The sequence below is a fragment of the Mus caroli genome, chromosome 13 (genome assembly GCF_900094665.2).
Source record: "Mus caroli chromosome 13, CAROLI_EIJ_v1.1, whole genome shotgun sequence".
In the NCBI taxonomy this organism is placed as follows: Eukaryota; Metazoa; Chordata; class Mammalia; order Rodentia; family Muridae; genus Mus; species Mus caroli.
This window is the reverse complement of record NC_034582.1, coordinates 60,386,545-60,397,986: the sequence shown is the minus strand read 5'-3', so window position 1 is coordinate 60,397,986 and position 11,442 is coordinate 60,386,545. Positions and strand designations below refer to the sequence as shown.

Below are 11,442 nucleotides of genomic sequence, written 5' to 3'. Positions count from 1 at the left end.
AGACAGGGTTTCTCTGTATAGCCCTGGCTGTCCTGGAACTCACTCTGTAGACCAGGCTGGCCTCGAACTCAAAAATCCGCCTGCCTCTGCCTCCCAAGTGCTAGGATTAAAAGTGTGTGCCACCACGCCTGGCGGCATCTCTTTCTGTAGATTAGGAAAGTCTTCTGTGATTTTGTTGAAAATATTTTCTGGGCCTTGAAGCTCTTCACATTCTTCTATTTGTATTATTCTTAGGTTAGGACTTTTCATGGTATGGCAGACTTTCTGGATGTTTTTTGTTAGGAATTTTTGAGAGTTAACATTTTCTTCAACTGATGTAACAATTTCTTCTATTGTATCTTTTACACCTGAGCTTCTCTTTTATCCTCTATATTCTGTTGGTGATGCTTGCATCTGTTGTTCCTGTTTACACCTCTAGGTTTCCCATCTCCTAGAATTCCTTCAGTTTGTGTTTTCTTTATTGCTTCTATTTCCGTTTTCAGGTTTTGAACAGTTTTATTTATTTCCTTTACCTATTTGATTGCATTTTCCTTTGTGTCTTTAAGTTATCTATTTGTTTCCTTTTTAAAGGCCTCTATCATCTTTATAAGATTGGCTTTAAGGTCATTTTCTTGTGCTTAGGTTGTGTTAGGATATCCAGGGCATGCTGTGTTCTGTAGGGTAACTGTTCTGAAGGTGTCATATTGTCCTGGCTTTTGCTGATTGTGCTGTTCCAAGGGCCTTTAGCCATCTTGATGGCTTTGGTCCCTGAATTTTCCTGTAGTAGTAGATATTGGGTGAGTTAGGGGTAACCTTAATAGTCCCGATTTATCAGGCCTCTGATGGGTATCCTTTAGCTGTATGGTTCTGGATCTGCACATCTTTATGGTTCAGGATCCATAGGACTGTATAGTTCAGGAGGCACAGGTCTAACAAAAATGTGTAGAAGGTGGCAGGAGAATGGATGTTCACCTGGGCTAGCAGACTGCTTAGGGCAGCTTGGCATGCCCAGATAACTCACCAAGCAGGGAAGATGAGTGGGAGAAGGGAAGTGTCATGGTTTGTATATTCTTGGACCAGGGAGTGGCACCATTTGTAGGTGTGGCCTTGTTGGAATAGGTGTGACCTGGTTGGAGTAGGTGTGTCACTGTGGGTGTGGGCTTAAGACCCTCACCCTAGTTGCCTGGAAGTCAGTCTTCCACTAGCAGCCTTTGGATGAAGACATAGAACTCTCAGCTCCTCCTGTGCCATGACAGCCTGGATACTGCCATGCTCCCACCTTGATGATAATGGACTGAACCTCTGAACCTGTAAGCCAGCCCCAATTAAATGTTGTTTTTTATAAGACCTGCCTTGGTCATGGTGTCTGTTCACAGCAGTAAGACCCTGACTAAGACAGGAAGCTTACCTATATGGTTCAGAATTCACAGGTCTGATGAAGGTGGAAGGAGAGGTGCAGGGAGAATGGAGGTCCCACTGGATAGCAGGCTGCTCAGGAAGGGCATCTTGGCTTCCTCCAGAGGACTCCTATCATCTAAACTTTTAATATTTGCTCTTACAAACTATGAAACATTTCTCTTAGAGCCCACTTAGGCATATCCCAGAAAAGTTATCATTTTTATTTGTGTCTAGCAAGTCTTTTCTTCTTTGCTTTTGTTTTATGAGTTTTTTTTTTTTCAATGATCTTTGTTTCATCTCCAAGCATTTGTATAGTTTCTGTGGTTTCTCACACTCTTTTATTGTATTGTTCTTTTAGGGTCTGCATGATTCTGTCTAAGATCTTCTGGCTTTTAGAGCCTCTGTAAGAAGTCTGGTGTAATTCTAATAGGTCTGCCTTTATATGTTATTTGGCCTTCCCCCCTTACAGCTTTTGATCTGAGCATTTGGTGTTTTGATTATTATGTGACAGGAGAAATTTCTTTTCTAGTCCTAGATATTTGGCCTTCTATAGACTTCTTGTACATTTATGGGCATGTCTTTTTTTTTTTTTTTAAGGATTTATTTATTTTTATTTATATGAGTACACTGTAGCTGCCTTCAGACACACAGAAGAGTGCATCAGATCCCATTACAGGTGGTTGTGAGCCACGATGTGGTTGCTGGGAATTGAACTTAGAACCTCTGGAAGAGCAGTCAGTGCTCTTAACCACTGAGCCATCTCTCCAGCCCTATGGGCATGTCTTTCTTTAGGTTAGGGAAGTTTCCTTCCATGACTTTGTTAAAGATGTTTCCTGGCCATTTGAATTTGGAATCTTCACTCTATTTTATACCTATTATTCTTAGGTTTGGTCTTTTCATTATGTCTTGATTTCCCTGGATGTATTGGGTTAAGAACTTTTTTCTACTTTGTATTTTCTTTGTCTGTTGTGTCAGTATTTTCTGTGCGTATCTTCTATGCCTGAGATTCTTTCTATTTTTCTTGTATTCTTTTGGTGATGCTTGCATCTGTAACTCCTGATTTCTTTGCTTGGTTTTCCATCTCCAGGGTAGCCTCCCTTTGTGATTTCTTTATTGAATCTATTTCCATTTTTAGATCCTGGAAAATGTCGTTCAATTCCTTCATCTGTTTGTGTTTTCCTGTATTTCTTTATGGGAGTTATTTTATGTTCTTCTTAAGGTCCCCTATCATCTTTATGAGATGGGATTTTAGGTCAGATTCTTGCTTTTCAGGTGTGTTAGGATACCCAGGGTTTGCTGTGGTGGGAAAACTGGGTTCTGATGGTGCCAAATGGCATTGGTTCTTGAGCTTGTCTCATGCCATCTGTTTTTTTCTGATGTTAACTAGCCTTACTATCTCTGACTGGAGTCTGCCCCCTCCTGTGAGCCTGGTTATGATGCACCTCCTTGGGTCAGGCTGTCTCTGGATGTGGGAGGTGGTCTGGAGCACCTGATCTGTGAGCCTGGCTATGGCAGACCTCCTGTGAGCCTGGTGCTATCAGAACTCCTGGTAGGTCAAGCTCTCTCTTTGTTGGTTGGCCCCCCTCTATTTTTTTTTAAAGAGTTATACATCCTTCAAAAAATGAAATTTGCTATTGAAAGAATTTTCTAATAACTTTGATTCACCATCATTTTCAATAGAAAAAAGTAGAGCTTAGATACCAAGATTGGAAATACAATGTGAATATATTTTAATTTCATTATTAAAAGTTTTAATTTCATAAAAAAAAAGAGAGGAAGGTAGAAAGATTTTCTGTATTCTACAGCCATGACCCTTGTAAAGCACCTTTATCAAAATCAGCTACTATAGTGGCAGTTCACATGACAATGAAAAACAGTAATCTTTTTACTATTCTCTATGATGTTTCTTTTTTAGAACATTGTGTTATAGAATACAGCCTTTTCAGATTGGTTTCTTTTATTTGGGAGTATGCATTTATAGGTTTTGTTTTGGTTCGGCTTGGTTTTTTTACCTTTAATTAATAACTCATTGTCTTTCAGCACTAGTAATATACCAGAAATCTGTGGAAAGGTTTTTGTGTAGTTTCACTTTCAAATCCTCTGTACAAATGCCAAGGAACATGATAGATGGATCATATGCTAAATGTATGTTTAGCTTTATAATAAACTATAAAGTAACTCTATTATTTTGTATTTCCACTCATAGTGCATGAGAGTTTCTGTTGCTCCTAACCTTGTTTGTATTTTGTGTCATCAATTTTTTTTTTATCTTGGCTAATAGATCCAATAGATTGTCTTACTAATGTCTTGTAGGTAACCTGATTTGGTATACTGTTTTAAATGACATATTTTACTTTTTCATACATTTATTTAACTATCAACATTGATGAGGATAGGGTTTTGTTTTGTTTTTTACTGTAAGTGCTTTATTAAAATATTGTAACAGTGCCATGCTATTGTAATTGATTTTAACGACCACGTTGATATTCTTGTTTTAAGAAAATCGAAAGCTTCATTTCCTTTTTCTACTTTTTCTGTCAAAAAACCATAGGATCCTAAAGTTCCAGCAGAGTTCATTTATAAATCAGAGGATCAATAGAGTTGAAATCTCGCATTCTTGGTTAAGTAACCAGAGAGTGTTGTTGGTACTTCAGAATACCTATTAGTACTCTGATCATGAATACTTGTAGTTTTCACAACATGTCTACAGATTTTATGATTGTCAGACTGAGATGTCCATCAACATGTTCCTGGTGACCTGGTTTAATCAGACTATCAATACATTGCACATAGCAAGCATTTGCTTTTTTGGTATTAATAAAATATACTGTCACAGTCTTTGTGAGTTCATATGTGCATTAGCCCTATTGTGTCTGGAAGACTCAGTTTACTTGGAGTCATCCATCATCTCTGGCTCTTACAATCTTTCTGTCTTACTTTCTGCATAGATCCCTAAGCCTTAGAGGAAGAGGGTAGCATACACAATATCTAAACAAACTTGAGCCAGACACAAATCCAAGCTCAGAGAAAGGGAAATGGGTACAAAGTTCTATTCCTAACCAAGAAGCTATTTCCAATGAATATTTGCTTAGAGAGAGAAAGTCAGTTCTCTCCAATGGAGTGACACTGAGTAGGTCAACTACACTTTAAGGCACGCTCCATGTTCAGGAATATTTAGTCAACACAAAACAGACTTTGTAGGGTGTGTGTGGGTGCGGGCGCACACATGCGTGTTTGTACTTTTTAAAAATTTCTTTTTTGTTGTTTTGACATTTTTCTTCCTGTTAGTTTTGTTGTTAGATTTGGGATTCTGTTCTTGCGGCTATCTTCTTTTAGGTTTGTTGAAGGATTACTTTCTTGCTTTTTCTGGGGCGTAATTTCCTTCCTTGTGTTGGAGTTTCCCCTTTATTATCCTCTGAAGGGCTGCATTCGTGTGTGGTTTTTGGTCTTGTCCTGCAATACTTTGGTTTCTCCATCTATGGTAATTGAGAGTTTTGCTGGGTATAGTAGTCTGAGCTGGCATTTGTGTTCTCTTAGGGTCTGTATAACATCTGTCCAGAATCTTCTGGCTTTCATAGTCTCTGGTGAGAAGTCTGGTGTAATTCTACTAGGTCTACCTTTATATGTTACTTGACCTTTTCCCCTTACTGCTTTTAATATTCTGCCTTTATTTAGTGCATTTGTTGTTCTGATTATTATGTGTTCGGGAGGAATTTCTTTTCTTGTCCAGCCTATTTGGAGTTCTGTAGGCTTCTTGTATGTTCATGGGCATCTCTTTCTTTAGGTTTGGGAAGTTTTCTTCTATAATTTTGTTGAAGATATTTGCTGGCCCTTTAAGTTGAAAATCTTCATTCTCACCTACTCCTATTTTCCTGAGGTTTGGTCTTCTCATTGTGTCTTGGATTTCCTGGATGTTTTGAGTTAGGATCTTTTTGCATTTTGCATTTTCTTTGATTGTTGTGCCGATGTTCTCTATGGAATCTTATGCACCTGAGATTCTCTCTTCCATCTCTTGTATTCTGTTGCTGATGCTCTCATCTATGTTTCCTGATTTCTTTCCTAGGATTTCTATCTCCAGAGTTGTCTCACTTTGGGTTTCCTTTATTGTTTCTACTTCCATTTTTAGATCTTGGATGTTTTTGTTCAATTCCATCACCTGTTTGGTTGTGTTTTCCTGTAATTCTTTAAGGGATTTTTGTGTTTCCTCTTTAAGGACTTCTACCTGTTTAGCAGTGTTCTCCTGTATTTCTTTAAGTGAGTTATTAATGCCTTTCTTAAAATCCTCTACCAGCATCATGCGATATGATTTTAAATCCGAATCTTGCTTTTCCGGTATGTTGGGGTATCCAGGACTCGCTGTGGTGGAAGTACTGGGTTCTGATGATGCCTTTCTGCATTTTGCCATCTGGTAATCTCTGGTGTTAATTTCAAGCTGTCTCTGGCTGGAGCTTGTTCCACATGTGATTCTGTTAGCCTCTGTCAGCACTCCTGGGAGTCCAACTCTCACCTGAGTCCCAGAACACTCTTTGCAGGCAAGCTCACCTCTGGCAGGGAAGGTGCACAGAGATGTGGAGCCCAGCTCCACCTCCTGGCTGAAGATGAAGGCCTTAAGAGACCCCGTTCAAGAAGCTCTGTTGCTTCTGCAGCCCGTGTATTCTCTTGTGTGGACCAGCCTCAGAGAGACCCAGGATACAAGATGGCGGTCTCGCCTGAATCCTGGGGTCAGAGTCCTCCCTGGAGGCTGACTCTTCTCTGGTTCGGAAGGTGTGCAGAGTGAGGGTTTTTTAAAAAAGATAATTTGTGAATATGTGTCAGTGTAGCAAGTGCATGAGAGTGTAGCTGCCCACAGAGACCTTAAAGGGTGTCGTAGCCCCTGAAGCAGAGCTATAGTCAGTTGTAAATTATTCCATTTGGCTACTGGGAACTAGCCTTGGATCTTCTGAAAGAGCATCAGGTACTCGTTTTTTTTTGTTTGTTTGTTTGTTTGTTTTTAATGTTTCATTTTTGGACTCTTGGTTTCCCATCTGTTCTTTCTTTCTTTATTTTTAATCAGGTATTTTCTTCATTTACATTTCCAATGCTATCCCAAAAGTCCCCCATGCCCTCCCCGCCACTCTCCTCCCCCACCCTCACTCCCACTCCTTGGCCCTGGCGTTCCCCTGTACTTAGGCATATAAAGTTTGCAAGACCAATGGGCCTCTCTTTCCACTGATGGCCGACTAGGCCATCTTCTGATACATATGCAGAGACACGAGCTTCGGGGGGTTAGTTCATATTGTTTTTCCACCTATAGGGTTGCAGACCCCTTTAGCTCCTTGGGTACTTTCTCTAGCTCCTCCATTGGGGGCCGTGTGTTCCATCAAATAGCTGAGCATCAGGTACTCTTAACTGCTGAGCTATCTCACAAGTCACTGGAATTTTTTCCCTTAAATTGACTTTTTGGTGTTTATTACTTATAGTATCTTCTTTTTATATATATATATATATATATATATATATATATATATATATATATATATATATATATATATGGGAACTATATAGTTATCTTTGATTAGGTGCTGATCATTGTATTTGGGCAAAAATGTTTCCTTAAAAGCTATTTTTGAGTTTTCTCCAAGCTAGATTAGGATTGTTGTAATGCGTATTTAAAGCTTGATTTTTTTTTTCTTCTGGATTACCCTCAAGTGATGAACATGAGTTCAACCTTGAGTTTTATATCATCCTTTGGGAATAAACACTTATGTTGTAGAAAAAAAAATATTTATTGGCTACTCCTTTAGCTATAATTTATGACAAAAGCACCTATGAGTGCTGAGGCTTACCTTGTTTGGTTCTTGCATAGTGTTTTATTATGTTACTGCCTTTTCATGTCTTCAAGATGTTTATTTTATTTTTGAGACAAGGTTTTACTCCGTAGCCCTGGAATTTGCTCATTTGTTTGTCTTTTATAAGACATTTACAGCTAATATTTGACTTTACAGTTGATCTTATTTGTTTAGCCTTCCAATAATAAAGTATAAAATCTTCACCTTTAATTTGTATTTGAATATGTCTTAATGTTTGTTTGCTTTTATAGGTTTTACATGAAACATTTCCTCAACACACATTCCTCATGAATGGGCTCATTCAAGGCGTAAAGGTAAGAACAATTGTGCTAATTTATAATTAATAGTGTCAGGAATTGTTGCTTGTCCATGGGATGGGTCTCAAGTTGGTCCTGTTATTGGTTGACATTCAGTCTCTGCTCCATCCTCCATCCCTGCACTTCTTGTAGGCGACATAAAATTTTGGGTTGAAGGTTTTGTGGGTGGGTTGGTTGTTGACCATGTTACTCCACTGGGGTTCCTGCCTAGCTACAGGAGGTGGCCTCTTCAGGTTTCATATCCCCACTGCTGTGAATCTCAGCTATGGTCACTCACGTTGATTCTTGGGAGCCTCACCTATTAGATATTCCCCACACTGCCACCCCTTCCTAGTTTTCCACTCATTCTTATGGCCATCTGACCATCTGGCCTGTCTCTCCCCACAACTGATCCTTAATCTTCCCCCCATTCCCTACCTGTCCCTTCTCCCACTCAGTTCTCTCTCTCCATCTGCCTCCTACCACTATTTTATTCCCCCTTCTAAGTGAAATTCAAGCATCCTCACTAGGGCCTTCCTTCTTTGGATTTGTGGCGTGTAGTGTGAGTATTCTTAATTTTATGGCCACTATCCACTTAAAAGTGAGTACATACCATGCATGTCCTTTGGGGACTGGGTTAACTTACCCAGGATGATATTCTTAATTACTATTTGCCTGAAAAATTCTTGATGTCTTTGTTTTTAATAGCTGTTTAGTATTCTATTGTATAGCCGTATCAAATTTCCTTCAATCATTCTTCAGTTGAAAGACATCTACGTTGTTTCAAGTTTCTGAGTATTATGAATAAAGTTGTTGTGAACATAGTTGAACAGGTGTCCCTGTGGTATAATGGGACAACTTTTGGGTATATAGCCAGGAGTGGTGCAGCTGGGTCTTTAGGTAGAACTATTCCCAGTTTTCTGAGAAATCACCAGATTGATTTTCAAAGAGATGGTATAAATTTGCACTCCCACAAGCAATGGAGGAGTGTTCCCCTTTCTCCTCATAGTCTCAAGCATGAACTCTCACTTGAGGTTTTGATCTTAGCCATTCTGTAAGATGGAATCTCAGTCTTTTTGATTTCCATTTCCCTGATGACTAAGGACTTTCAACATTTCTTTAACTGTTTCTTGCCCATTCAAGATTCCTCTGTTGAGAATTCTCTGTTTAGCTCTATACTCCATTTTGTAATTGGATTATTTGGGTTGTTGGTGTTTAACTTCTTGAGTTATTTATAAATTTTGGATATTAGATGTAGGGTGGGTGAAGATTCCTTCCCAATCTGTAGGCTGCAGTTTTGCCCTAATGAGTGTTTTTACCTTACTGAAGCTTTTCAGTTTCATGAGGTGCTATTGATCTATTGTTGATTATAGAGCCTGAGCCATGGGTGTTCTGTTCAGGAAGTTGTGACCTATACCAATAAATTCAAGGCTATTGTCACTTTCGGTTCTATTAGATTTAATGTATCCAGTTTTAAATTGAGTTCTTTGATCCACTTTGACTTGTTTTTTACAGGGTGATAGATATGGAACTCTTTGAATTCTTTTATATAGAGACATCCAGTTAGACCAACACCATCTGTTGGAAGATGCTTTCTTTTTTCCATTGTATGGTTTTTGCATTCTTTATCAAAAATCAAGTATCCACAGATGTGTGGGTTTATTTCAGGATCTTCAATTCGATTCTATTGATCACTCTGTTTGTTCCTATACCAATACCATGGAGTTTTTATTACTATTGCTCTGTAGTATATAGCTTGAACTCTGGGGTGGTAATACCTACAAATGTTCTTTTATTGTTCAGGATTTTTTTGGTACTCTGGATTTTTTATTTTTCCATATGAAGTTGAAAAATTGTTCTTTCACTATCTATAAAAGTTGCGTTGGAATTTTGATGGGAATTACATTGAATCTGTACATTGCTTTTGGTGAGATGGTCATTTTCACTATGTTAATCTTATCAACCCATGAGCATGAGAGATCTTTCTATCTTCTGATATCCTCCTCGGTTTCTTTCTTCAGCAACTTGAAATTCTTGTTATATATAAGTTTTATACTTGCTTGGTTAGACGTAATTACACCAAGATATTTTATATTATGTGTGGCTATTGTAAAGGTTGTTGTTTCCCTAATTTCTTTCTCAGCCCATTTATCACTTGTATATACGAGGGGTCCTGATTTCTTTGAGTTAATTTTGTATACAGCCACTTTGCTGAAGGTGTTTATTAGCTGTAGTTCTTCTCTAGTAGAATTTTTGGGATTGCTCATGTATACTATCATATCATCTGAAAATAACGGTACTTTGACTCCTTCCTTTCCAATTTGCATCCCTTTGATCTCCTGTAGTTGTCTTATTGCTCTGGCTAGAACATCAAACACTATATTGAGTAGATAGGGAGAGAGTGGACAGCCTTGTCTTGTCCCTGATTTTAGTGAAATTTCTTCAAGTTTCTCTCTATTTAATTTGATGTTGGCTATTGCCTTGTTTTATTTTGCTTCTATTATGTTTAGGTATGTGCCTTGTATCCTGCTATCTCTAGTACTTTTAATATGAAGGTATGTTGAATTTTGTCAAAGGCTTTTTCATTATCTGATGAGGTGATCATGTGTTTTTTTTTTTTCTTTCAGTTTGTTTATATGGTGGATTTCATTGATTGATTTTTATATATAGAACCATCCCTGTGTCACTGGGATGAAGCCTACTTGATTTGATGGAAAATGTTTTTGGTGTGTTCCTAGATTCAGTTTATGAGCATTTTATTGAGTATTATTGCATTGATATTCATAAGCAAAATTGGTCTGAAGTTCTCTTTCCATGATTTTAACAGAGAAATATATAGACTTAGCAGTTAAGCCATGCAAATCATAAAAGACAAAATAAATACCCAGGTTACCATTAAGGACATGGTTGTTTTTATCACTTAATAAAATGAATGAATGAAGATGGTTTGAAAAGGAGGTATTAGGAATTACATCATAGTAACAAGAAATAATTCTGTTATAAATCTCTCTCTCTACTCCTCTCTCTTCTTGCCACACCATAAGTGCATAAGCTTTCTGGTGTGTCTGTTGTTGTTGGATACCAGCTTTAATCCATGGTGTTCTGATAAGATAAGAGGAGTTATCCAGTTTTCTCGTATCTGTTGAGGCTTGTCTTACGACTGGCTATGTGGTCAGTTTTGGAGAAGGATCTGAGGTGCTGAGAAGAACGTATATTCTTTTGTGTTTGGGTGGAATAGTCTATAGATGTCTGTTAGGTCCATTTGATTCATAATGTGTGTTGTTAGTTTCATTATTTCTTGGTTTAGTTTTTGTCTGGATGACCTGTCCATTGGTGAGAGTTGGGTGTTGAAGTCTCTCATTATTAAGGTATGGGGTTCAGTGTGTGATTTAAGCTTTAGCAGTGTTTCTTTTACAAATGTGGATACCCTTGTATTTGGGGCATAAATGTTCAGAATTGAGATATCATCTTGGTAGATTTTTTTCCTTTGAGTATGGAATGTCCTTCTCCGAATCTTTTGATTAATTTTGGTTGAAAGTCTATTTTATTAGGTATTAGAATGGCTATTCAATCCTGCTTCTTGGGTCTGTTTGCTTGGAAAACTTTTTTCCAGCCCTTTACTCTGAGGTAATGCCTATCTTTATTGCTGAGGTGTGTTTCTTGTATGCAGCATAATGATGGATCCTGTTTTTGCATCCATTCTGTTAGCCTGTGTGTTTTTATTGGGGATATGAGTCCATTGATGTTGAGAGATATTAATGACCAGTGATTGTTAATTGTTATTTTGATGTTTTGGTGTTGATGGTGTTAGTTTGTGTGTGTGTGTGTGTGTGCTTTCCTTGTTTTTGCTGGTATGGAATTACATATTTTCTATGTTTTCTTAGATGTAGTTATCCTCTTGTGTTAGGGTTTTCCTTCTAGTATTTTCTGTAGGGCTTGAT

General features: G+C 38.0%; 1 protein-coding gene across 1 annotated transcript in view; it reads left to right on the top strand.

The window, feature by feature from the left end:
- Mfsd14b (major facilitator superfamily domain containing 14B) overlaps nucleotides 1-11,442 on the top strand; it is a 59,224-nt gene that overhangs the window by 29,548 nt on the left and 18,234 nt on the right. Inside the window, exon 3 of the mRNA XM_021180063.2 lies at nucleotides 7,457-7,519. Coding sequence (XP_021035722.1) covers nucleotides 7,457-7,519 — 63 coding nt within the window. The remainder of the gene's footprint in view (nucleotides 1-7,456; nucleotides 7,520-11,442) is intronic.